This window comes from Ogataea parapolymorpha, chromosome III (assembly GCF_000187245.1).
Source record: "Ogataea parapolymorpha DL-1 chromosome III, whole genome shotgun sequence".
Taxonomy (NCBI): Eukaryota; Fungi; Ascomycota; class Pichiomycetes; order Pichiales; family Pichiaceae; genus Ogataea; species Ogataea parapolymorpha.
In genome coordinates this window covers 384,543-408,891 of record NC_027864.1, presented here as the reverse complement: position 1 = coordinate 408,891, position 24,349 = coordinate 384,543, and the positions used below count along the sequence as shown (strand labels likewise).

Below are 24,349 nucleotides of genomic sequence, written 5' to 3'. Positions count from 1 at the left end.
CTTACTTTTTTTTTAATTAACGAAAAATGGTACGTTCACCTAATTGTGCGCCCGACCCACACTAACTTGCAGGAACACCCAAGTTTTACTCTAGGAGGTCTATGTCTGATTGGTGGAGCCATGGGCTTTGCCAGAAAGAGATCAATGCCAAGTCTCATTGCTGGTGTGTCAATGTCAGCTTTGTACTTCACTGCTGGCTATCTGCTCAAGAATAACATGGAGTGGGGAATCCATACGGCACTAGCCACCTCGGCCGTCTTGTGCGGAGCGGGTATCAGCAGATCGCTGAAAGTCGGATTCAAGCCTGTCCCCGCTTCGCTCACCGTCTTGGGAGCCGCTTCCTCGGCATATTATGCTTATAAATACACCCAGTTTTACATGTGAATAGTACATACGAAGTTTTTAATGTTTGATCCTCGATTTGCGTAGCCGCATTGAGCCGCTTTGCGATGCTTGTATGCGTACTTCTCACTAGAAAGTGTACGCTGATCGCTGCCCTGGTCAGAAACATCCTTGCACGGAACACTTTTTGATCAGATGCCGTTGTTGTTTCCACGGCGGTACGGCCGTTCCGAGCGACAATTGGGCTCCGGAACCACCGCCAGAGTGTATTTGTATGTCCACAAGGACGAACAGTTTGCAATAAAGAAGATCGCAAGGCGTGAAAGAGAGTCCAAAAAGGAATATTTAGACCGAGTAACTAAAGAAGTCCATCTGCACCAATCTCTTCCCAAACACCATAATCTCGTTGACTACGTCGATTTCTTTGTCACAAGAGGCAAGCCGTACTATGTGATGGAATATCTGCCTGGTGAGCTTAGCATTTCTCGAAAAGCGTTAGACGTCGATTTTCAACTCTGTCTTTTCAAACAGTTAGCCTTGGCAGTGTTGTATCTACAGGAGCAAAATGTCAGCCATCGAGATTTGAAGCTGGCCAATTGCAGACTTACACGTGAGGGTATTTTAAAGCTCATCGACTTTGGCTCGTCCATACACGGAAATGAAGGGGTTGGGGTGGTCGGCAGTAAAGGAATGGTGGCCCCCGAGGTTTTGCGCGATCTTCGTTACGATTCCTTCAAGTCCGATGTTTGGTCCTTGGGGGTGGTTTTTGTTGAGCTTCTTGGACACCGGACACGATGGAAAGAGGCCGTCTGGTACGATAAGGCCTTTCAATTATATAGCAAAAGTCAGAGTGTTGATGATGTGTCAGACGATCTTGCCGAATTCCAGCACATTGTGCTCCCAATGCTGGAAATCGATCCCTTGCGACGCATCACCATGTCTGAGTTGGTTAGGCTTCCTGCTATCGTGGAGGTCGATCATTGTCATCCTGGTAATATTATTCACAGCCACTAATTGTGTCCCTGACAAGCCACATCGGCACCTCCACTGCCATTTTTTTGCTGTTATTTTCTGATCCATTTACTACTCATGACAACAAACACCGACGCTCCGTCTCCTCTGCAAGAGCCGGCAATTGCCGAGATTCTTGCCTCCGACTCTGCCTTGGACCTCCTTTTGGCAAGACTCAAACAATCTGTCAAGGCGTGCGACGAGTTTGCCAACTATCTGAAGCGGAAACAGAACTATGAAGAAAATTATGCTCGGGACGTTAAGCGGGCTGTCACAAGTTGCAAGTCCTCCATCAAATCCAACACGTCTGTCTCCAAAGGCTCCTTTGTTGAGTCCCTGGACAAGATTATATCATTTGACGACAGAATACTCGTTGACGTGCGGTCTCCATACGCCAAGGCTCTGGAGAAAATGCAAGATGAGCTGGCGTCCGTGTCTGCGACATTCGTGCGGCTGCGGAAACAGCTAAAGGAAGAAGGTCACAAGCGCGAAAAGGAGGTCCAGGACGCCATTAGCCAGGCAGAAAAATCCAAAAACAGGTACTTCTCGCTCTGTACCGACTTGGAAAGGCTGAGGCAATCGGACCAATCCCAGAAAAAAATAACACTCCAAGGTCGGAAAACAGGCTCACAACAGGAAGAGGAGTTGGTGCGAAAAATCAATGCTGCCGACCAGGACTATAATGCCAAGGCCAACGCGTCCCAGAAGTTGAAGAACGAGCTGGTGAATACACATAGACCGAGACTTTCCAAGAAGCTCCAGGACCTCATTCTGGAGCTGGACACAGCTTTGCAGCTTCAATTGCAGAAATACGCTGCTTATAACGAATCTTTTGTTGTCGGGCTGGGTAACCAGGTGGCTCCACTGGGAGCCAATCACTCTTCAATGGCAACTGTCGCTGCATCGGTCAATCCGGAACAAAATCTCTACAACTATCTGAAAGGCTCCAGAGTCGAGAAAAAACAATCCTTTGTGCCTGTCGAGTACAAGAAACATCCCTTGTTCAAGTCAGAGCCTACTCATCAATTCCGCGTTCCAGCAACACCACCTGTGTCTAATAATGTTTCTAAACTGGATCCACCCTCAGCTACTACGAACAAAACCGTCACGCCGCCAGTTGGGTCTCCGTCCTTCATACCCGTTCCCGAGCCGCCAAATTCTTCTTCAGCAAACTACTCAACGCTGGACCCTACGCGCTCTCCAGCATTGTCTGCCTCGCCGGCTCCTGCAGCCCTGGCAGGACCGCGTCCTATCAGCACAGAAATGCGAAACAACTCCTCGTCCATTACAAATACAGCCGCCCCTGCTTATTCAGGATTACTATTTGGACAGCCAATCGAAAGTCTCCCTCACGACGAGGAGATGGTTCCATTATTCGTCAAAAAGTGTATCAACCTAATTGAGACTTACGGCTCCAATTCTGAAGGTATCTATCGATCCAGTCCGAACAAACTCAAATTGGAGGAGATCAAGTACGCAATCGACCAGGATCCTTCAGATTTGAGCATTTTGGATCCTCCAGATCCTTCTAATGTGTCTGACGACTACGTTTACATGATAGCGTCGCTTCTCAAAGTGTTTTTTGCAGAATTACCTGACCCATTGTTGACAAAGGAGCAAAGCGGCAACTTTTTCAAGGCCGGCCAAATTGAGGATGCTGCAACGATGCACGTCCAGCTCCATCGGATTGTTTTCGAGCTTCCGGACGCTAATTACTTTACACTTCGTGACTTGCTCTTCCATTTTATCCACCTCAGCCAAATTCCAAGAGTGCGCATGAGCGTGAAAAATCTGAGCATAGTCTGGTTCAACAACCTGCTTGTGAACGAATACACTTCTCGTGACGAGCTCGCTGTGCAGCAGCGAGTCGTTGAAGAGCTTATAAATGCTGCTCCCGAAATTTTCAACCCTAAGGAAAGCTAAACCCAATTTACGTGTACCAACCAGATTAGATATCAGGATAATGTCTAAATATTGTAATAGTATTTTACTCTTTTTGATGTCTATGAATGAGTGGGGAGAGGGAGTGATTCCCGCGTCTGAGTTCCCCAAAATCCTGCAGTTTGGCTTTACTGAAAGTCGCAAACGCAGCTATGAAGCGGACTCACCAGTGGAGCAAGTGAGCGTCACAGATGGCCATAAGAGAGATATAATCACTAAGCTTGACAAGGCAATTGACGTGATTCTAAAGGGTCGTTCGCCATATGATCTTCCCTGCTCATTGTCTCTCCTCCAGTCGATTTGTATGTTTGTTTACATGGACAAAACTTGGGTTAGCAGCATATATGATCGCATCACCAACGTATTTGACACACACATGCTCCCCCTGGTTAAAGAAGCCATAGAGTCTGATCATCCTCTTGCAGGCTGCTGCAGTATGTACACAATGTGGCGACAACGTCTCCGAGAACTCCACATGCTTCTGATTATGCCCGATGAGTCCACAACGTTACGGCTGCCAAACAGGAAAAAGATCAAGTTCATACCGTTTGGACTCGATCTTTTTGCGTCCAGAGTGCTTAATTCCAACAAACCCAAGGATTACATGGTGAGGCTAGCGGATCCGTCTGAGAACAGGCTGCGATCGCTAGTACTTCTTGCTATTAAGGATATGATGTACAGCCTCGTAAGTCCTACGCCTGAGTCTGATCAATTGAAAGAGATGGTGGCTGAGATCCACAATATTCAGCTTGAGCTACATGGCGAGGGCAAACTCCATCTGTTCGAGGTGATGAAGCAAGCCACGCATCAGAATTTTGCTAGCATCAGAGATCAGCTCTTACAATCCCCCGAGTCGTACCTCCCTAAAGCGATTGAGTACCAAAAAATCATCCCCTTATACGTGGATATATTTAAGCCATTTTTGCCAGCTGACTTCTCCTCCAACGACCTGCTGGAAACCTTGCTCGGAAGTTCTGTGCTTGCGGCCAATCCTCGAGTGGTGCATGCCTGTTTTGGGTTTGACTGGAATATTCATGTTTCAACCAAATTAGTTCAGCTCTACGCTGATGAAGAGAAATCGTGGCTTTTGTCTTCCATCGAAGAATATAGCATCAAGCTATATCGCAGTCACATAAGTCAACATATAAGAGATAAAGGTCTGATAGCAGATATAGTTCAGCTATATCAAAGGCTCTGTTCCAACGCAGTACAGACCTTTGGCAAGGAGAATGCCATTCCAAAGAATATTTTTGTGAATGCCATCCAGCAAATCCCAAATGGTCCCGTACACGTCTGCGACCATCTCTTAAAGTATATCGAAACAACATTGGGAAAGCCCTCGCTGCAGGACTTGGACAGAAAAGCCCCATCTGGCCGCATTTACGAGCTTTGCCACTTGGATCCACAGGACTCCATTACGACAATTCTGATATTGATTCCATCAAGCAGACGATATTTTTTTGACAAATACCAGATCCAGGTTTCTCGGAGATTGCTTAGAGGTCAGTCCTTTTTTCTCAATAGGGAGCTTAAAATGGAGTGGCTGGAGCTCGAAAGAGAGCTTTTGAACAAGCTGAAAAATATGTGCGGCCGCGAGTATACTGATCAGTTAGACTCCATGGTCGAATCCGTTGAGCTTTCGGAACTGGATATGCCTGAATTTCACGATGTGCACAAACATTCTGCACTTGGCTCTGTTGATATGGATATCTGCTGTGTCGATTCTAATTGCTGGCCTCGTGTCCCGGAGAACCAGCCGTTGATAATTCCCTCCCAATTGCAACCTTTGTTGCACGAATACGAGACATTCTACCGTTCACAGTACCAATCACGGAAACTCCAATGGAAGTTTCATTTCCATAGAGTCACTCTTGATGTACAGTTTGACGAAAAGAAAGCTAGAAAACAAACCATTGAGTGTACTCTGTACCAAGCTGCAATTATTTTGGCTTTTGAAGACCATGCATCTCTCTCATTTGATCAGATAAAGTTCAAGACGGGAATGAGTAATAAGTTTGTGACACAAAACTTGAACATCATGTCAAGCTCTAAATTCCCTGTTTTAGTGCAAGAAACTGATTATCGAATAAATGAGAATTTTAAATGGTCTAAAAAGACTCTCAGGCTACCGATCCAATTAGTAGAGAGTGCATCACCTGTTGAGCCGCGGTCTTCCGAATTGCCAACAAGAGGTTGGATTTCTTCAAAGATAGAGGCCTTTGTTGTGCGCACATTGAAGGCAGAGCAAAGAATTGCTCATGACAAGCTGCTGCTACAAGTATTGGATCACATGAAACAGCAGAAGATTTACGAGAAAGATGTTGTCGTTCTTGTGAAAAATGTCATTGAGAAGCTTATCAATGAAGACTACGTTGCGAGGGAGGCAGACAATTATGTGTACATTCCATAAATAAAAAGCATGCATTATAAATATCAGCAGGTTTGAATTTTATGCTTGGTAGATCCCTTACCTTGCGTATGAATAGAAAGCCTTGAGACGATACTTAACTAGACACTGTCAGAAAAAAGGCACACTAGAATGAACTCCAAAATGGAGACAACTATGAGGTCGACCGCTAGACTTTAAACAGCATATAGACCAGCTGCTTAGAAACTTAACAACGAAAAAGCGTAAATGGTTTAGTGGTAAAATTCGTCGTTGCCATCGACGAGCCCCCGGTTCGATTCCGGGTTTACGCATTTTTAATTTTAATTTTTTTTTTTTTTTGTCCAGATCTACATGCTTGTTGATCTGGATGATGATCTGGGTAACGCAATTGCTCAGGCGGTCATCGACGAGTACCGACGACCCTCAAAGCTGGAAAACAAGCTATTATACCAATTTCGAAATGCGAGGCCAAAAGACACAGAAACGACTGTTTTAGCGGGCTTGGTCAAGATAGAGTCTAATAGTCGCCCAATTGACCAAACCAAGAGGCAAAAAGTTGGCGAAAAACCACAACTAGAAGTACTGGCAGTGTGTACAGGAATGAAAGTCATGCCTGATTCGAGAATAGAGCACAGCCAAGGGAGATTGGTTCACGATTTACATGCTGAGATCTTATGCTTGAGATTGTTCAACTGGTTGGTGTTACAAGAAATGAACGCTATAAGAGAAAACAACGTCTCTGACTTGCTCATTCGAGAGCATGGTACCGAAAAATTCAAATTCAAACACAATTCGCAGTTTGCTCTGTACATTAGTGAAGTTCCCTGTGGAGATGCCTCCACCGAGAATTTGCGAGACTCATTTGCAGATCAGACAATTTGGCATAGCTTAGAAGAGGCTGGGGGAATACTGAGGGGTCGGAATGGCCTAAGCAGACTTGGAAGCGTGCGGACAAAACCTGGAAGAAAAGATTCTCCTATCTCGTACTCTAAATCCTGTTCCGACAAGCTGTGTCTCAAACAATTCACCTCAATGCTCAGCAGTCTCGTTTACGATTTGGTGGATGATCCGCCTTACTTGAGTTTTCTAGTACTGCCGAAACAGAAGATCAATCAGACTGCATTAAAACGTTGTTTCCGCGATCGAATAAAGATGTCACCAGAGCTCTCTTCATATTATCATCCGCTCAAGGTCCTGGCTTCAGACCTGCCATGCCCATTCTCTGGCAGCACACCCTCCAATCTATCGATATTATATTCTCCGGCTCGGTCGTATATACAGGTTCTAAATAAGGGAGTCAGAAACGGGTGTCCAGCGAAAAAAAGTGTCCAATACCAACATCAGAGCGACGTTTCGAGAGAGAAATTGGCAGAATTAGCACTAAGGCTCACACCGTACAAGTTCAAAGACTACAACGAGCTCAAGAAATGTGCAAGTGTGAGCGCATGTAAGAACCTTGCGCGCGAGGCCATTGGACACTGGGGTAAAAGCAGCGAGGACAACTTCCCCCTTAATCACGAATGAAAACAAACTCTGTTTGCGATTCAGGATCTCCAAACCGCAAGACATCTTTATGGAGAACCTCGACGTAACGATTGGGCGGCAGCTCGTGATCTTTGATGAAGGTTCCATTGGTGGAATCAAGGTCGATTATATAAGCAGTAATTTCTGAGTTCTTGGATCTGAACTGAAGAACGGCGTGGTTGGCCGACACAAGCTCATCTGCAACGACGATGTCGTTTGTCTGTGGGTCTTTGCCTATTGTGTAGTATGATTTGGAGTTTATTAGAGGGATTTTCTGTCCATTCGGCGACGACTCGTCGAACTTGTATAGATAGAATCTGGTGTGAGATTCGGATGTAGGAGCTGCAGCGTCCGTTGGAGGCACATAGTCTGTCCCTTGGCTTGATTTGAGCATTTTAGTTAGGTAGCCAGAAGGCTCCATCACCACTGGAATGGGCTTGATTGGAGGATTAGCCATGAAGAAAAAGTAGGCCGATCGACGCAAAAATAATTAGGTGCGGAGAAATATATCTTGAACCATGTCCTATCCTGTCTACTATAAAGAGCCAATTAGGGTAAGTGGAAAAGAAGTTGGCACACTAACAACTAGTGGCTGAGATATTACGCTCACAATAGGCCTCACTTGTTTTTCGCAGGGTGCATAGCAGTAATGGGGCCTGCTATGCTTGTGACTATCACCCCCTTGCGGCGAAGGTTTCTGTACGACGACCTTGCTCCTCTTCCATTAGACGGCTACCCCATCCCGAAGGGCCCACGCAAGAAGGTGACTGGCTACGACGACTGAAAAGACGTATATTTATTTATTTATTAAATCTATTTACACATTACCACTTGTACTGTCCACTATCACCAATCAGCTTGGTCTTTGTGACATTGTTCCAAACTGGACGCTTGAGGAATTTTTGCTCCTCCTCGAACTTTAATCTGTTCAGAGTCTGTTTTGATTTGAGCAAGAAGCGCACGCTAACGTAGCGGTGCAAAATGACACCAGACCGTCCACGGCCCTTAAATTCTGGCCGTTTTTGCCACTGTCCATCAGTATGAACCCATGATTCCGCCACATACAAATCGTTAGGGTTGTATCCCATTTTTTTCGCGTCGTCAACACCGCGCTCGAGCAACTCCGCCAGTGGTCTGGCCACTTTCTTCTGCAAAAAATGGAGCTGAGTGATGGCTTTTTTCAGAGGCATGTTTTTCAGAGCACGCAGCACGATGTTGGTCTTTTTAACCGAAGACTTGATTCGGTACGATCTCAAGTAAACTGAAGGCTCAAGAGCCTCGATCTCCTGCCTGCTGAGACACAACTTGTACTCGGCACCATCGAGCTTCATGGTTTGGTTGTTGATGAAGAAGCCATTTTTCTTGACGTTCATATTGTAAAGTTCGCGCTTGAGCGGAGAAACAAGGGACTCGACGGCGAGAAAGGGCGAGGGATGCAAATAAGCCTGGAGTTTGGCGTCCTGTTCCGGCGTAGTGATTTTTTCAGCGGATTCGTTTTCGACAGGTTGCGGAGTGGCTGGCGCAGAACTGACCTCGTTAAATAGTGACCCACTAGAGTTGAATCTCAAACCGGCCCCAAGCCGGAGCGGATTCAATATACGTGGACTGGCCAAACGGAACATCTTGAACGATTGAAACAAAAAACCTATACTCGAAAATATTTTAACCCACACCACACACCTAGGATATTAAGAAGGGGAGCAACATTAATTACGAGGATTATCTGGAGTTGAAACACATTATTAGTTAACAAATCACTTTTTACGCTGGATACAGGCCACAACGTGTTTATCTAGCTCTGTTATTTGAAAGCGACAAATAGTATATGATTAGTCATAACCCGCAGCGGTCGATATAGTCTCCAGGACGATCGACTCATTTGCTTATCTTAATTAAAGGTTAATTGTTTCCTCCTCATGGGTCTGGTCTACGCTCAACATTTTAGGACATCAAACCCTACTGAGAACTCTACTCCGGCATCACGCAATTCTTCCGTGTCATCCAAGTCGTCCCGGTCCACATTTTCGTCCCTTTATTCGCCCAAATCCTCAATCTCCTCCGGCTCAGGCAGCTTGCCACCTCAAACGTCTCAGAATTACCCCCCTACCCGAATTTTGCGCTGCAGAAAGTGTCACAACCACATATGTCTCAGCTCCTTGATAATTTCGGACAACTTTAACGGCAGTCTGGGACCTGCGTATTTCGTTTCCAAGGTACTCAACGTCAAACTTGCTAAGGCCAGGGAGTTCAAGAGAATGAAGACCGGACGCTACGAGGTCAAAGTGATTGACTGCAAGCAGTGCGATTGCTCGATTGGATGGAAATACCTTTACAGCGAGGAGGACAAGGAGAAGTATAAAGAGGGCCGCTTCGTGGTGGAGAGGGCCTTGCTGGAGGAGGTGGAAATGTAGTTATGAGTTATGATGCTAGAAGGCAGGTTTGGAAAGGTTGGGCAAAGTAAGGTATGGTTTTTACGGTAGCAAGAATTTACGCATGTTGCTAGACTGATCTGTAGCTATGGTATGGAGGTAAAACTAAACAGACTCTACGCTTCCGCTCGCTGTGCTTCCGCTTAAAGTGCTATCTTCGCTGCTGTCAATGTCCGACCACCACGTCTGGGGCCTGAGCTGGCCATTGCGCAGGGCAAAAGAGCCCAGGGTGTCTCCAACGTCCTGAATGCTGGTCTCTCTGAACTTGGTCAGGTTCCGAATGTGGGAGTCGTAGCGCTTTGGTGTCGTGTTGGTACCTGTCCGCTGTTCTTGCTGCTGGTCAAGACTTTCCTGAGAGTTCTCGTGAAGCACGTCGATTAGTCGCTCGCGCGGCGTGGCTTCCAAGGCAGCAACGACTCTCTTTCGTGGCGGAGGTGGGAGAGGGGCCGTCTGCATTTCGTGATCATTGCGGATAGAACCATTCGGCACCGCATCCCAGACGTCTTCTCCGCCAAAAGCTTCCTTTTTCTTTTTCCTACGGTACAGAGAGAGTACCACAAAGCCCATGGCCAAAAGGAATCCAATCGCCACACCTACCCCAATACCCGCCTTTGCTCCCGTGGAGAGGACAGAATGGTGAGCAGAGGCACGATGAAGGCCGAGAAACTTGCTAAAAGCGTTGGCGTCTGTTGTAATAATTGCGCTCGATATAGAAAAGGAAGATGTAGGGGTGAATGTGGCTTGTGTGGTGAGGTGGACGTGAGTCGTGAACGTGGTGTCAGAATCAGTGACCACAAATAACTGCGTGTAGTCGTATGTGGTCACTTCGAGTTCCTGGAATGTGCTTGCGGCCGAGCTTCTCGAAATTCTGGAAACACTCGTGTATGTGGTATCATCAGATGAGGTGGAGGACACAGATACCCAGTTCGGCATCCTTGAGGCTGTTATCTTTGAGTAAGAAGAGTAGCTTGCTGTTGTATGTCGTAGAGAGTGGGTGGCTGTGCGTTTTGTAGAGCGACTTGGCTCTTGAGTGAGCTCATGGCTAGAATGTTTTGTCTTGGAGCCGAGAGCGCTTGTAGTAGAGTTTGTGTACAGTTGACTAGCAGCTGTGGAGTACAAGCGCCGCTTTCGGTCTATAAATCTCACCATGAACAGCTCAAATGCACCTTGAAGAGACTAAAAAGTGAATTTCCCCCCTGTGATTGTAAGGTTTTAAAGCGGTGGGAGGTGTGACTTGGGGTGGTACAGCCAGATTTGATTTTTTTCTTTAATTCTTTTGATAGTGTCAGATCTGCAGCAGCCAACTAAAATTAGAATTTATGGGCTTGGCAGACACCGGCCCTGATTCCAAAATTAAATTGAAATCTGTCACGTCACGCGGGGTCAACGGCTCGCAAAATGACAGTAAATTCACTCCACACTGTAGTAGCTGCGACAACTCCTCCAATTGCTGGCCCGCCGTGGCCTCGTTGATTATATCTATGCTCTTCAGACTCCTTAGATCCGACACAACATTTTTCAGGTCCGCCAACGGTGGCAGCAAAGAAGACCCGAATTTGGTTTTTAGCTGCTTGTGGGCTTGTAATGCCAATGCCAAGGCGGAATCCACTAGCATATCAAGATTCCAGTCGACTTCCTGCCGTCTTTTTGCCTTAATCACCTTCAGCAGACACACAGACAATTCATAAAGACCCATTCCAAGTGACGCTTTGTAGTCCAGATGCTGCTCTATTGCGTTTTCTATATCGATGGTTAACACAGTAAACCGCAAGTTGGCCACGGGATCGTTAGTTGTGTTTGCTTTCATAAGAGACATGATTTTGTACATTGGCCAGCTGTGACGGGGTACCAGCTGCACATTTTTGTAAACTAACGTGGCAAGATTTGATTTTTCTGGTGTCTCCAGCTGTCTGAACGAGGTTGCGATGTTGTGCATGATCTTGGCTCCTTTTTTCTCCTCGGGACAGTAGACATCTCGAAGTCCCTTCATTAAACTTAAATAGGCTGTCCTCTCTGTTTCTGTGCCATCGACCATCCTCCCATCAAACGTGTCAGTTTCCCACTCCATTCCCCCGGTTAGAGTATTGCCAGGAAACCACAAATCATAACCTAGGGTGCATGTGCAGCAACCACAGTCGAAAAAAAAGCTGTTTTGTAGCTGCCGTTTTCTCTCACTCTTGGGCATAAACACGGGACAATAACTGACCAGTAACTCCTCTCCTGGTTGTAGCTTCTTTAATGCCTTCAGTGCTGCTCTGCGTCCTTTCCAGACTAGAATGGTATTTGGCTCGCACGAATGGTTAATCAACGAAAAGAATGGGTCAAACATAATACCAATGGGCTCATCGTAATAATTCTGCAAAACAGTTGAGTTCACAAAAACAACAAAACACAACTTGATTAAGCCTCGGAGGTGGCAGCCGAAGAATCTGAGAAATCCCAGTGAGTAGGCCTCAGTTACCTCGAATAGAGATTGGTGACTTGGGCTTAAATTGCTAAAATCCTGGTTCTTTTTAGCCTCTAAGTAAACTTCGTGGTGCGATGTGAGATCCTGGCATTGTCTGACCAACGTGTCGTCACTACCGAGCGTGATAATAAGTCTCAAAATAAGGCGCTCAACACAGGATATTTTGTTCCTCTCTTCAGAATCAAAGCTGTTCATAAACAAACATTCAATCTTGTGAACTGCTAAATCTGCATCCATACACTGCTCACAACAATATTTAACGAACCCATCGCACCCACCGCACTCAACTCCCATTTTCGATATGTTCAGACTCTTCAAACAGTGCGCACACAAATTGTCTTTACTGTCAGCACTTTCTGAGCTCTGATTGGTCTCAGCCACCTCAATTTTTGGAAGGAAGTCGTATATGACATCCCCAGCATCAAAACCCTGCTTGAGTGTTATACCACGCTCAGCATTTCCTCTCTGGCAGGGATTTTTAATAGTCAAGTGTTGAGGCAAATAACCATAGTGCTGAGAGATCGGGCCAGTAGATTGCTCTGAAACCCTCTTGATAGCGCTTCTGATTCCATTGTACTCCACTGATTGCCTGAATAATTTTATGTCCTCCATTTGTGATGATTAGTATCACGCCAGGAGATCCTTTTTTTTTTTGGCCCTTTTTCGCGGCTTGTTCTAAAAAAATGATTTCTATATGGATTACAAACTAGTGCTTTCACTACTCAAGCACGTTTGATGCAAATTGGCCTGGAACAATAATGCAAGGATATAACAACTCTAGAAGAAATGTTCCACACCTTCCGGACCGTTGCCGGAACTCTAAAAATCTCGTTAAATTGTGAGTGAATTGTAGACTCACAGCCAGATCTTACTCTCTCGGACTCTCATAATCAGCAACAAGCTTGGTGTAACCGCCAAGCTCGGCAAGGAAAATAAAAAACTCATTGAGCCAGCAGCTCAGCCCCCACCAGATAACAATATGGTTGCGGTTGTCAAGAGTCAGTTGTCTCATTATCGAGTCGACCAACTGATTGCTGATCAACAGAAAAGTCTGCGGGCTCACGTCCACAAATTTTTCAGGAATTCTCGACATCCTTGTGCTCAACGTCTGAATGATAGTGTCTTCAGTCTCCTGGCTATGAAGAGTGAGAGCAGAAACCTCGCGGAAAAGGTTTGTGATATCGTGTTGCAAAACATCTGTAATCTCTTCCAGCTTTTGGCATCTGATCTCTCGTTTGACAATCTCCCTAACGTCAAGCGCTTCCCAATCTTGTAGTAGCTCTAGCACGACTGATGGCTGGCAAAGATTTCTGACACAATTGTGGCCTGCCAGGATCACCCTAGTCAGCCGAGAGGTCATCTTTACAAATGTCTCAGCTCCAGGAAGTTTCGCCTGGATAAGATCATCAGGAAGCATCATCTCCTTGACGTACTTCACGAAGTAGGCATTCAGCCTGGTCATTTGAACGCAAACATGCTGAGGCACATTTTGAAATATCATCTTGGACAACAATCTGATACATGCTATGTACAGCGAGTTGTCGCACCTCAAAATCCATGAAATCACATGGGGAGAAGACAAAAGACTTTTCGCATGCATGGATGAGCCTGAAAAATCTGAAGACATGCTTTCGAACAGAGTCTTGATTTTCATGAACCGAATGCAATGCAAAACCTTGCGGCAGTGAGCTCCATAGTAATCCTCAATCTCTTTCAGCTCCTTCTGCTCAGCAGAGTCAAAATAATGGAATATGCTGCTGATAGTACTGATTCCGAGATCTGGTTCCTCGATGGTCATCCTGTTGAGAAAATTGTCCTCCAAACTTAGATCGAATTGAATGTCAGGAGACATTTCGTTTGCTTGAGCAGCGGCTGGCGACCCAATGGTGGGAGTCGTCGACGTGGTCGACGCCAAGGACTCAACTTCATCAGCATCTCCTACCAGTTTTATGCCGCAGTAATGGTATCTGCTGGAACCTCTAATCCCCAGCCTCCTTGTCTTGATGCCTGGAAAAAGCGCCTTGACAAGTTTACCAAAGGAAGCATTCACGACAGGCTGCACTCCATACTGCTGGCACAGCTGCACATACTGGTTGAATATCCTGTTTCTTGGACATACGGCAGACTCCTTGATCTGTACACGCTTTATCAGAAAAACCATAGCCAGGATCTGGTGCTGTCTTTTTTTGTGAGCCTCGGCATGACGATTATCCCTAGAATGTTTTGAGCTGGATCCAATAATGCGGGCAAGATTTGTCTCCGCCAATTTCACCGAATGGGCCAGTTCATCAAATGGAGTCTGGATATTTTTCTTCGCTATTTCGATCAGATTTGTGTCGCAGATCTCGCCTAAAAAACTGTGATCAGATTTAGCCGGTTTTGCCTTTGATTGGATCGAATCTGCAGAAGACTGCGAGACGTATGGCCCTAAATATTGAGTACTGAAAAGCGCACTGGAAGAAGATGACACTGGTTTCGAACTGTTGGCCGAATAAGCAGGAGAATTGTATCTGGTGGCCTCTTCCCGTTGAGGGTCTTTGAAAAATTTTGGAAGCTGCAGGGATGGGACAGCAGAAAATCCTACATTCCCCCAATGTGGTGCCATTGGGTAGCGCGGGGATAAGCCTGGAAGCGCAAATAAAAACGGATGCGAGATATTCATTGGTCCATTGAAGGAATAGATCTGGTGCTGGCCCGCAGGACTAAGCTTAGTGTAGTCGGTAGGTAAGCCCAAGTGTGCATTCTTTGCCGAACACAGGTCCTGTTGAGCATCGACATGTGACTGGGGCCTTGTGGGTGAAATCTGATGCTGAATATATGGTAATTCCATGTCACCTGTGTGCGGGATCTGGCTGTCTAGTTTTTGAGGCAACAAGATTTGAGCGCACAAGGGGGAAAATGCAATCGAAAAGTTAGGCGGGATAGAAACGAATAAGCCAAAAGCCTCCAATTGGATTGTGAATACAATCCCGGATCTGTATCTAGACAGTTGTAGTGCGAATAGCGCTCCAAAGAAAGCGTAGATCAACAGCCGTGTGGATGAAGGGAGCAGTACAAGCGCCACTGGGTGTTGGGTTCTGCAAAACAAAGCCGCTGGTGCAATCAGAAGTATTGCGCCTGGGAAACAAAGTTAGACCTCAATATGATCCCGCTGTCGCTATGAGGAGAAAATATTGTTTGTACAAGACACTTACTTGGAAACAAAAGTCTCCTTCTTTATCTTCAACAAAGGTCGTGTGCAAGTGTTTTTTAGGTAGCCAGAAGTGAAAAACCCAATTTAAGGTTGCCCGCTGGTGTTTTATCTATACTGTTTTTCTACGTTGGAGGCCATCGTTTGGCCGTCTATCTCCAAGGAGCCGATCCGGCGCCTTTTTGACCCGTTTTCGCTCGCAGAAATATGGTACTGCTCAGCAAAGTCTGGGTATTTGTGCTGACCCAGAAACACTTTCGCAGCTTCCGAGGACTCGCGAGCGTCTGAGTTTGTAGGTGTGTACCATTCCGGGCCAATGCTGTGCTGCGAGGTGTTGTTCTGGGACCCGGCTGGCGACTCGTCTGGCTCGTGGCTGAGCTCTCTTTTCACAAGCGCAACAATGTCTTCGTCTGTAAAATGCTCGTTTTCCACCTCCTCGTCCTGCGGGAAAAGCAGCTCCTCCAAATCGATATCTCGTCCCGTATTCTGGAGGCATCTCATCGAGAACGACTTTGAAATCAGACCACGGACACGGTACAGATTGAGCAAATGGAAAAGCTCGTTTTCCTTCCTGCTATCGTTGCAAACAACGTCCGGGTCTGCTACCAGTTGCGGGATGAGCTGGCTGCGATGGAAGCTCGAGATGGTGTACGAATGCTGTCTGATGGTGTTCATAGCGGTGCCAATGGCGTTGATGATGTCCAGCTTGGACACAGTCTGGGCGAACTTCGACAAAATAATCGACTTGACCAGCATCTTGAATATTCTTTTTAGCCCAAAATCCAGCGGACGGTACGTGTATTTTGGGTCCGCGATGTTAGGCGAAAAGTAGACCAACCTGATGTTCCGGAACGCGGTTTTGGGAATGATGTGCGAGTGAAGAGTGTCCAACAGAATTACTGCCTCAGTGTCCAGCAGCGTGTCGATGTGCAGCATGTATTTGTAGAATATTTCTGTGGTGAGAAGGCCATTTTTGTGGAAGAACACATTGGGACTGGGCGAGTCCTTGGTGGCGGGGGTATTTGAGACAACCAGAGGCTCAAAAATCTTAGTTCCGTCCGAGTTGGCAATAAACGACACAACGACTCGCGAGCTGGGCTCGGTTTTCTGTGATATTTCGCCAGTCAGGAACGACAGTCTGCTGTTGAAACTGACCTCGTCGATCTCAAACACCTGGCTCGGACTGTAGGGCTCCAGCAGCGCTCGTAGCCGGTCCTGTTCCTCGTCCAGATTTTTCCATCTAAATAACTCCGGGTCGTCGTAGAAATCCTTGGCCAATTCCCGCTTCACAGAGTTCTTTTTTTTGAAATGGTGCAGCCAGCCGTTAGACTTGGGCGGCATCTTGGCGCTGCCCGAGTCCCCGAGCCCATGCCACAGATTGTAGAAATCCGACCATTTGGAAATCAAACTTTTCTCACTCAGAGGCCGGTCTTCCAGACAGGACTGGGCGTACAGTATTTCCAAACACCGATTGATCTCCGGGTCTTTCAGCTTCGGCCGTGTTTTGAACACCTTGCTGTTGTTCAGAGTGAGGTTTTGGTACACCTCGCGCAGCTGCGGCTCGCTCAAAACCCATCGGTTGAGCGTGCTTTTGGTGATTGAGAATTCGCCCAGGTTCTTGAAATGGTTCACGGTGTGTTGCTGGCTCTTTTTATTGCTCTGGTGGTGCCAATCAAGAACTCGGATTTTCTGCTCCAGCGTCGCGCGCGGGAGCTTCCATTTCGGTGGCGGCGGACTGGCGGACGAATCCAGCGCCGCTCGCCGCCCGTACGGCACAAACGAGAACTGGTTCATCTGCTGCGGATCAGGGCCCGAGTGCTGGGCCGGCACGTGCGGCGAAATGTATGCTGGTGGTGTTTCGGACGAATACGGCGACTCCGACAGCGCAGGCGCAGGATACATGGCCGCATAGGGCTCGGGATAATGCGAGCGCAACAGATCATGCTCGGTTTGCTCCTGTTTCTGCGGCAGACTACGTGGAGACGGACAGTCCATCGCCGATCAGATGCAAAAGAAGAGCGCTCGGTACAGAAAAAGGGGCGGTCCAATGCGCTTGTGTGCAACAGAGGTCTCTTATGCGGAAGGTCTGAGATCTCGATATATTTAAAGGATTAGATTTACCTAGCAGGAACGAAATATTTTAAGCGGCGCACAGCCAAGATTATTTTCCCCTTGGGGCGGAGCAGCAAGCTATCTGTCGAAGAGATCCTTGAAAAAGTCCTCAAAATTGTCGAACGCAGCCACATCGGGCAGACGCAGCTCTGTGTGGCTGGGCAAAGTGTACGGCTCGGCGGGGCTGTAGAGCTGTTCGGCTACCTGCTGGGGCAAATCGGCAACGGACAGTGTCTCGCTATTCTGGGACGAGTTTCGCGCTTTTGCGGTCTGGGAATGCGTCTCGTTGGCAATGTCGACGAGCTTGCGCACAATCTTGGCAATGGTGTCTGTTGCGTCGTTCATTTTCTCGCCAACCTTGTTGAGATGCCAATAAATCTTGGAAATTAAGTTTAGCGACATCTTGCGCTCGTCGGCGCCCATGGTGTCGAGATAGTCGCACAAAGTGATGCACGCATACACAACGAGGTTGAGCTGGAACGACGGCGAGCCCTTGACGAGGTTGTTGGACAACAAAAGGAACCGATTGAGCGTCTCGAACGAGTATTGGCAAGCCGTGCTGTAGCAGACGCGCAGCTCCGGTCTGCTGGCGTCCGGTTTCTCGACGAGTTTCCTGGCCAGCATGATGTGCGAGAAATTGTATGCAAAAGTGAGCATTTGCGAGACGTCTTTCTGGATGACCTTTGACCATTTCTGCTTCCATTCGTGCTGCTCAGGGAAGCACAGCAGTTCGCCGTCCACATAATAGGAGAGCGGCGAACTGGTGAGTCCGCGCGACAGTCCCAGATACAATTCGATCTCGGCGACCTTGATGGCGTCACCGAGCGTGGCTTTGGGGAATTTCAGCGTAAGCTCAAACAGGTCATAATACGTGGACGTGAGCATGATGGGTCTGGCATAGCCGATCGAATTTTGGAAATGACACGAGCACATGGAGTTGAAGATGCGCAGATGGAACAGGTCGACCTCGTTGAAGATGTTCATGCCCACACGGCGACTGATATTTTTGAAGTCGATGGAAATTATGAGATGCTTCAGACCGATGCTGGACAGCAGCCAGCTGTCGAACTCGGACTGTTTGGGTTTGCGCGCGATGTTGTACAGCGAGATGTACAGTATGGCCTCTATATCGTGGTCGCTGAGCGGCTCAGTGACAAGCGCGATGCCCAGCAGCTTGGTTGCTAGTATGTACAACTGCTGCTGCTCTTGGACGTATTTATAATTTTCGTCGAAACACATGGCCAACAGGACAAACACGCACGTGATAAACGGGTGTTCGAGCACATACTTTCGGTCGATGGAGGTGATGCCGCCCGGGATGATCCAAAAATGCGAGATTTCCAGAAAACTGCGCGAGAGCTCGAGACACAGCCGCTCGTTGTCGAAATAGAACCGCAGAAACTCGTCGCAGATGCGCTTGAACGGGTCATGGCGGCTCGCCCTGTTGAACAGTTTCGAGTCGATCTGCTTGATAACGTTCAGCGGCGCGAGTGCGTCATGGTTAGCTAGCAGCTCGTTCTCATGGGCCACAGAAAAGTCCAGCTGGTTGCCAGAACCCAGAGACTGTTTTACCAAGTCCAGCAGCGATGTGAGCTTGCCATCAAACGACTCGACGGCCTGCTCGACGCGGCGCAGGCGCGAATCAACCGGTTCGGAGGGCGTAGGCTCAAATTCCTGCCGGTTCGGACGGGTACCGTTCTCGACGAGCGAACACTCGAGCCGCAGTCGCAGACACCGTTTACAGCTGCCCTGGCTGGCGTCGTAGTCACATTTTGTCTTGAGCTTGCGACAGCTCTCACAGCTGAAAATGCGGCGTTTTTTCTTGCTCGGTCGCGCGATCTCGGCGTCGATCTCGCTCAGAAGCGAGTCGTTGACGGTCGTCTTGGCAGCGATCACAAACGACCCGAAGCTCTGGGCTTTGGGCCGGCGGAACAGGCCAGGGCTGTCGGCACTCGCGTCAGAGCGCGGTGTCGTGTCGACCGCGCACTCTGCCGCACCGTCCTCGGTTTTCAGGCCCTTATCAGTCATAAACAGGAAAAAAAAAGATTACCAAATTCCACGAGTGCATTTTTTAGCACTGCCACGCCGTCCGGGGAAATTTTGCTTTACAATCAAATTAAAACGTATTTAGAGCTGCATAGCAAGCCATGAGACCCCAAAGCCGAGCAGCACGGCCGCAAAGCCAATGCCCGACGGCGTGGAGCTAGAGGACCCGCTCCGGGCCAGCGTCTTTTTTGCGTGGTCGCCGTCGGCAACGCCGCTGTTGACGCCAGGGGTGCCCGTCGTAATGTCGCCGGACTCGTCCACGAGCAGCACCTCAGTGGATCTCGACGCACCAGAGCCGCACTCGATCTTGCCGCCGCGCACCACACCGCTGACCTCCTCTTTCATCCACTTGTTGCAGTCGAACTGCGTCGACGTCGACTTGATGATAGCACTGCCCTTGACCACCTTGAGCTGTTTGAAGCTGCTTGCGTCGATGTTGCCCTGGAACTCAATCGCGCCGCCGATCGCCCGCAACACGGGGAAAAAGTCGATCCTGTTGACCTGGTCGTTGTCGATGATCATCAGGCCGCCGCCCACCTCGGCCAGCGACGGGAACTCAACGGTGCGCACCTGCTTGTTGTTGATCACGCTGAGCGTCATGCCCGTGGATTTCAGTTTTGGCAGCTTGAGCTCGCTGAACCTGTTGTTGATGAACTGCGCAGAGTTCTCCACCACCTGCAAGCTCTCCAGGTTCAGGCTGCTGGTGTCCTTGATGGTGATGGTGTTGGCCCAGGTGAGGTCTGAGAGCGACACCTGCAAGTTTCTGGCATTGGCAGCAATCAGCAAGGTCTCTGTGATCTCCTTGACAGAGGAGTCGATTCGCTCTAGGAACCGGTTGTTGTTGATGTTGAGCGTCTTGAGCGACTCGACGTTGAAGCCAGAAAAGCCCGTCAGCGAGGTGTCGCTCATCACAACAGAGTTAATCCGCTTGATGCCCTTATCAAGATTGACGGCACTCAGAATAGGAAGCACCTTCCACTGGATCGTGTCGATGCTTTCCAGCTTGGGCAGCGAAATCGAGGTCAAAGAGGTCAAGGTGTCCAGCGCAAATGTGCCATCGATGGTGGCGAGCTCGACACCCTCGATTCTCAGCAGACTGCTAGCGTTGGCCACGCTCAAAGAGCCCTTGATGTGAGAGATGGAGCCGAGGTCCAGACTGTCGGAATCGTAGCCCTTGATGATGATGTTGCCGGAGATGATCTGGCAGTCGTGGAGGTCTCTCATGTCGCCGGCCGCGTTGATGTAGTAGTTCTGCTTGAAACATTTGGGCTGGATTTCTGCGTGCTCTGTGTCGTTGGAGTCGTCGGCCGCGTGGACGAGCCTGCCAAAGCAGCAGCCAGCCAGCGCGCCGAGGATGGAAAGCACAACGGCGGGTTTCATGATAAGAAGGAGAAGAGGGAATTGAGAGAGAGAGAGACAGAGATACGCAGTGCCAGAGCGCCAGATGCTACGGCGTGTAGAGCCTGCTTACGTAAGATCATCGGAAAGTCTAAAATAGCCGCATGACGAACTCGAACGCGGCCAGGGCCGCCGCATTGGCCGGGAAGCTGCGCAGGATGCTGGGCATGAAACCCCGCGTGAACCCGCGCAGCCCGCGCTCCGTGTATACAAACTTCACCGCGTCGAAATACCTCTTGAATCTGGGGTTTTTCACGTCGTCGATCATTATCACATTTTTCACCACGTCGGCCGGGTACGCCGTGACCCAGAAGCACGACGCGCTCAGGCCGCCGGCCCAGAAGTTGACTGCCGCCGTGCTCATGCTGGTGTTTTCCTTGAGCCACGTCGTGATCAGCTCGTACGACCCCCACCAGACAATGAAGTTGGTTCGGAAGATCATGGTCGGCACTAGGCCCTTGTACAGCGTGCGCAGGCCGTCATGTTTGACCAACTTTATCAGACAGTCGATCGGCCCCGTAAATTGCTTGGTTTTCGCGTCGTATTGGACCTGCAATCGCGCCTTCAGCTGTTCTATCGGGGCAGCCACAAAGGACACTGTGAGTCCAGATCCGAGACCGGCGAGACAGCAGCCTGCGAGAGGCAGCTTTTTCTCTGTTGGGTATAGATTGTCCTTCACCAGCCGGCGGTACAGTGTGAGCGAGCCAAGCATGACGGAGTCCATAAGGACCCAGCCAACGAGCGGTGGCGTGAAGCCCTTGTAGAGTCCTCTAACTCCTTCGTAGCGCAGAGTTTTCAGAGTGCAGTCGATGGGGCCTTTGAAGCGGCCCTCGGAGGTTTGGAGACGCACTTTGACCGAGTCGAACGGGTGGCCGACAGCGTTTTTCATGACACCCGAGAACACGCCCGCAATGAACCCGGCGTACCTTGGCGGGTGGCTCGTATCTGTGGACATGGTGAAAAATAATTGAGATTTTCCAGCTTAGCACAGCCGTAGATACATAATATATTCGATTTAGTATTTATTTCTATAGGATGGTCTCGCCGAGCGCGCATCGGGCAATGGACAGCCCCGCGTTGACGGTGTCCACGATGTGTGTTTCGGTAGAGGCTAGCGCAGGGTTCACCTCGACGATGTCGAGACCGGCCAGATTGCCCGTGGCGGCGATCTCCTCCACGAGAAACAGCCCCTCTCTCAGCGACAGTCCACCGCGCACAGGGGTGCCTGTGGCAGCAACGTAAAGCGGGTCGATCGCGTCAACGTCGTAGCTCACGTGCACAGGTTTGTTGCCCGACGGATTGACTCTCTGCAGCGCCATCTCCACCACCTTGTTGATGCCGTACTTGTCGACGTGGTACATGGAATAGGCGGCGATTCCGAGCTCTTTAAGCAGTTTTTTCTCGCCCGGGTCCACGTCGCGCAGCCCGATGTATGCGATCCGGTCTGGTCTGACCTTGTGCTTGACCTGCTTGATCCAGTCAAAGTGCGGCGGCCACGAGTCTTCCTCCAGCCCCATCGCAAACGCCACTGGACACCCGTGCAAGTTGCCCGACGGAGTTGTGGATGGGGTGTTGATGTCTGCGTGGGCGTCAATCCATAGAATTCCGCCGTCCGGGTGCGCATTCGCAAAAGCCAAGATCGTGGCCATGCCGATCGAGTGGTCGCCGCCCACAGTCACCGGCAGCGTCTTGTTTTCGTGCGCCGCAGTGGCCGCGTCAAAAATTAACCGGCAACAGTCGCTCACCATCTTGGGTCTTTTGCAGTTGCCGTACACGTCGCTTGGGTCGGCCTTGAGAGTGGCAAGGTCGAACTTGGCCAACGGGTCGTCAACGGTGGCGGTCCAACCAAGCTCAGCAATATCCCTGAGCAGTCCAAACTCCTCCATCTTGTCGGGGCCGTCCTCGACACCGCCCTTTCCTTGGCCGCCGCTAAAAGGCGCCCTAATAACAGTCACTTTGCGCGCGCTCACAAACTTGTACTCCAGGTCACTCATTCTGTGTTTGTGCGGAGTGCACCTATGTGCGGATCCCGCTCTTTATATGTCGAGCCAGCTCCTATCACCTGCCGTTTGGAGAAACACCGCCAGATTGTGAATATTTTTTTTAACGGCAGGATATAGCGAAAAATAAATTAAATATAATTTTATTTTTAAAACTCCAGATTTTCCTTATCCTCGGCGCGGCCCCGCTTGTGCCGCACCTCCTCGCTCACCAAGCGATTCACAAACCTGTTGAAGAGCTCCACGCTGTGGCGCAGCCCTGTCTTCTGCCACTCCGTCTCGCCGCTGCCCACCAGCACACCTAGGTTCGGCGTGTCTGCAAACGGATCGAAATCTTTCTCGGACGGGTCAAACGGCACACACACGTTTCCCGTGCCTGGATGGACACAGAACGGCGATTTCAGCAAATGGTTCATCTGTCGCGACACCTCCACGTCCAGTCGCGGATACATCGTGGCGAAAATGGTCTCCTTTTTCCAGTCCTGTAAATCAAACGACCGCACCTTGAGCTGCTGGTAAAATGCGTCCACGTCGAGCCACTTCTCCGCACTCGTCCGGCCCGGCACTTCTTTCCAGTGTCTGATCAGCGCGCTCGACAGTTTGTAGTCTGGCACCGTCCGCGCCAGAGCCTCTGCTCTGTCCGGCAGGCTCCACGGATCCTGCTGCTTCAAAATCACCTCCACGAACTCGTCGCGCAACACTTCGAACGCCCGCTCCACATGTGGATGGTATGGCTTCTTCAGATTCAAGGTCTTTTTCGATTTGACGCTCAAAACGTCCAGATACTCCACAATGGCCCGCCGTCTCGTCTCGTCCAGAATCCGCGCCCGGTAGTCGCTCACCCAGCAATGGACACCTCTTCTTCCAGAAAAAACCCACACCAAGTGCTCAAATCCAAAATCCTCCTGCAGCGCACGGTGCACAATCTTCACTGCCAGAGTGATGAACCGCCAGCACTTGGGACAGATTTCTGTGCCCGAGCAGCACGTCCGCACGTCGTCGTAGTCGGTCAAATCGATATCCAGCACTAATTCCTTTGCGATCGGCTTCATCAAAGCCTTTGACACGCTTTTGCGCATCCGCGGCTCCACAGGGTACACGGCTCCGACCTCAAACCGCGTCGGTTGGGCTTTGACCACAGACTGCTTGAACTCGGTGGCCGAGTGGAAGGAGTTGTACCGTTGGTACGCGCCCGATTTGTATTCAAACGCAAATTCGCGCATCGTGAAGTCTGCCTGCGCGGCCTGTGAGTGATTCAGCCATAGATAGATGGATTTGAAGGGCAGAAAGTGCTCGTAGTAGTACGCCATGTCTGCAGACGAGGGCTTATAGTTTTTCAGCGAAACTTCGTCACCTGGCGGGGATGCATCGGCGTTCACCTGGGACGACGGCAACGGCGACGAAGCCGGCGGCGAAGACGAGTTTTCAAGAATTGGCATAGCAGACGCGTTACACGAAATAAAATCGGGGAAAAAAAAGAGTGATAAAAAAACAGCTTTG

The 24,349-nt window shown here is 49.2% G+C and overlaps 17 protein-coding genes and 1 non-coding gene across 18 annotated transcripts; 7 read left to right on the top strand and 11 right to left on the bottom strand.

Moving 5' to 3' along the window:
- Positions 1 to 26: 26 nt before the first annotated feature.
- On the top strand, positions 27 to 384 carry HPODL_05149 (putative membrane protein; the record flags this gene model as incomplete). Its single annotated transcript, XM_014080343.1, has 2 exons — positions 27 to 29; positions 73 to 384. The coding sequence occupies 2 exons, from the start codon at positions 27 to 29 to the stop codon at positions 382 to 384; spliced, it is 315 nt and encodes a 104-aa protein (XP_013935818.1).
- A 153-nt stretch (positions 385 to 537) lies between these two features.
- HPODL_00396 (uncharacterized protein) lies at positions 538 to 1,356 on the top strand (the record flags this gene model as incomplete). The annotated part of the gene is made up of 1 exon (XM_014080342.1): positions 538 to 1,356. The coding sequence occupies one exon, from the start codon at positions 538 to 540 to the stop codon at positions 1,354 to 1,356; it is 819 nt and encodes a 272-aa protein (XP_013935817.1).
- Positions 1,357 to 1,431: 75 nt separating this feature from the next.
- On the top strand, positions 1,432 to 3,276 carry HPODL_00395 (RHO GTPase-activating protein RGD1; the record flags this gene model as incomplete). Its single annotated transcript, XM_014080341.1, has 1 exon — positions 1,432 to 3,276. One exon carries the CDS (start codon positions 1,432 to 1,434, stop codon positions 3,274 to 3,276), a length of 1,845 nt encoding a protein of 614 aa, XP_013935816.1.
- A 76-nt stretch (positions 3,277 to 3,352) lies between these two features.
- HPODL_00394 (uncharacterized protein) lies at positions 3,353 to 5,704 on the top strand (the record flags this gene model as incomplete). The annotated part of the gene is made up of 1 exon (XM_014080340.1): positions 3,353 to 5,704. The coding sequence occupies one exon, from the start codon at positions 3,353 to 3,355 to the stop codon at positions 5,702 to 5,704; it is 2,352 nt and encodes a 783-aa protein (XP_013935815.1).
- Positions 5,705 to 5,923: 219 nt separating this feature from the next.
- HPODL_05408 lies at positions 5,924 to 5,994 on the top strand. Its single transcript has one exon. It is a non-coding gene; the product is annotated as a tRNA-Gly (tRNA).
- Positions 5,995 to 7,193: 1,199 nt separating this feature from the next.
- On the bottom strand, positions 7,194 to 7,664 carry HPODL_00393 (smad nuclear-interacting protein 1; the record flags this gene model as incomplete). Its single annotated transcript, XM_014080339.1, has 1 exon — positions 7,194 to 7,664. The coding sequence occupies one exon, from the start codon at positions 7,662 to 7,664 to the stop codon at positions 7,194 to 7,196; it is 471 nt and encodes a 156-aa protein (XP_013935814.1).
- A 61-nt stretch (positions 7,665 to 7,725) lies between these two features.
- Positions 7,726 to 7,991, top strand: HPODL_05148 (putative membrane protein; the record flags this gene model as incomplete). Its single annotated transcript, XM_014080338.1, has 2 exons — positions 7,726 to 7,761; positions 7,797 to 7,991. 2 exons carry the CDS (start codon positions 7,726 to 7,728, stop codon positions 7,989 to 7,991), a joined length of 231 nt encoding a protein of 76 aa, XP_013935813.1.
- A 40-nt stretch (positions 7,992 to 8,031) lies between these two features.
- Positions 8,032 to 8,829, bottom strand: HPODL_00392 (Mitochondrial ribosomal protein of the large subunit; the record flags this gene model as incomplete). The annotated part of the gene is made up of 1 exon (XM_014080337.1): positions 8,032 to 8,829. The coding sequence occupies one exon, from the start codon at positions 8,827 to 8,829 to the stop codon at positions 8,032 to 8,034; it is 798 nt and encodes a 265-aa protein (XP_013935812.1).
- A 294-nt stretch (positions 8,830 to 9,123) lies between these two features.
- Positions 9,124 to 9,618, top strand: HPODL_00391 (Protein yippee; the record flags this gene model as incomplete). Its single annotated transcript, XM_014080336.1, has 1 exon — positions 9,124 to 9,618. The coding sequence occupies one exon, from the start codon at positions 9,124 to 9,126 to the stop codon at positions 9,616 to 9,618; it is 495 nt and encodes a 164-aa protein (XP_013935811.1).
- A 123-nt stretch (positions 9,619 to 9,741) lies between these two features.
- On the bottom strand, positions 9,742 to 10,569 carry HPODL_00390 (Conserved hypothetical membrane protein; the record flags this gene model as incomplete). The annotated part of the gene is made up of 1 exon (XM_014080335.1): positions 9,742 to 10,569. The coding sequence occupies one exon, from the start codon at positions 10,567 to 10,569 to the stop codon at positions 9,742 to 9,744; it is 828 nt and encodes a 275-aa protein (XP_013935810.1).
- A 352-nt stretch (positions 10,570 to 10,921) lies between these two features.
- On the bottom strand, positions 10,922 to 12,715 carry HPODL_00389 (uncharacterized protein; the record flags this gene model as incomplete). The annotated part of the gene is made up of 1 exon (XM_014080334.1): positions 10,922 to 12,715. One exon carries the CDS (start codon positions 12,713 to 12,715, stop codon positions 10,922 to 10,924), a length of 1,794 nt encoding a protein of 597 aa, XP_013935809.1.
- A 256-nt stretch (positions 12,716 to 12,971) lies between these two features.
- Positions 12,972 to 14,933, bottom strand: HPODL_00388 (uncharacterized protein; the record flags this gene model as incomplete). The annotated part of the gene is made up of 1 exon (XM_014080333.1): positions 12,972 to 14,933. One exon carries the CDS (start codon positions 14,931 to 14,933, stop codon positions 12,972 to 12,974), a length of 1,962 nt encoding a protein of 653 aa, XP_013935808.1.
- A 468-nt stretch (positions 14,934 to 15,401) lies between these two features.
- On the bottom strand, positions 15,402 to 17,288 carry HPODL_00387 (uncharacterized protein; the record flags this gene model as incomplete). Its single annotated transcript, XM_014080332.1, has 1 exon — positions 15,402 to 17,288. One exon carries the CDS (start codon positions 17,286 to 17,288, stop codon positions 15,402 to 15,404), a length of 1,887 nt encoding a protein of 628 aa, XP_013935807.1.
- Positions 17,289 to 17,483: 195 nt separating this feature from the next.
- Positions 17,484 to 19,433, bottom strand: HPODL_00386 (uncharacterized protein; the record flags this gene model as incomplete). The annotated part of the gene is made up of 1 exon (XM_014080331.1): positions 17,484 to 19,433. One exon carries the CDS (start codon positions 19,431 to 19,433, stop codon positions 17,484 to 17,486), a length of 1,950 nt encoding a protein of 649 aa, XP_013935806.1.
- A 99-nt stretch (positions 19,434 to 19,532) lies between these two features.
- Positions 19,533 to 20,831, bottom strand: HPODL_00385 (Sporulation-specific protein 2; the record flags this gene model as incomplete). The annotated part of the gene is made up of 1 exon (XM_014080330.1): positions 19,533 to 20,831. The coding sequence occupies one exon, from the start codon at positions 20,829 to 20,831 to the stop codon at positions 19,533 to 19,535; it is 1,299 nt and encodes a 432-aa protein (XP_013935805.1).
- A 109-nt stretch (positions 20,832 to 20,940) lies between these two features.
- HPODL_00384 (uncharacterized protein) lies at positions 20,941 to 21,804 on the bottom strand (the record flags this gene model as incomplete). Its single annotated transcript, XM_014080329.1, has 1 exon — positions 20,941 to 21,804. The coding sequence occupies one exon, from the start codon at positions 21,802 to 21,804 to the stop codon at positions 20,941 to 20,943; it is 864 nt and encodes a 287-aa protein (XP_013935804.1).
- A 73-nt stretch (positions 21,805 to 21,877) lies between these two features.
- HPODL_00383 (Arginase) lies at positions 21,878 to 22,843 on the bottom strand (the record flags this gene model as incomplete). The annotated part of the gene is made up of 1 exon (XM_014080328.1): positions 21,878 to 22,843. The coding sequence occupies one exon, from the start codon at positions 22,841 to 22,843 to the stop codon at positions 21,878 to 21,880; it is 966 nt and encodes a 321-aa protein (XP_013935803.1).
- A 155-nt stretch (positions 22,844 to 22,998) lies between these two features.
- On the bottom strand, positions 22,999 to 24,288 carry HPODL_00382 (DNA primase small subunit; the record flags this gene model as incomplete). The annotated part of the gene is made up of 1 exon (XM_014080327.1): positions 22,999 to 24,288. The coding sequence occupies one exon, from the start codon at positions 24,286 to 24,288 to the stop codon at positions 22,999 to 23,001; it is 1,290 nt and encodes a 429-aa protein (XP_013935802.1).
- Between the last annotated feature and the right edge of the window lie 61 nt (positions 24,289 to 24,349).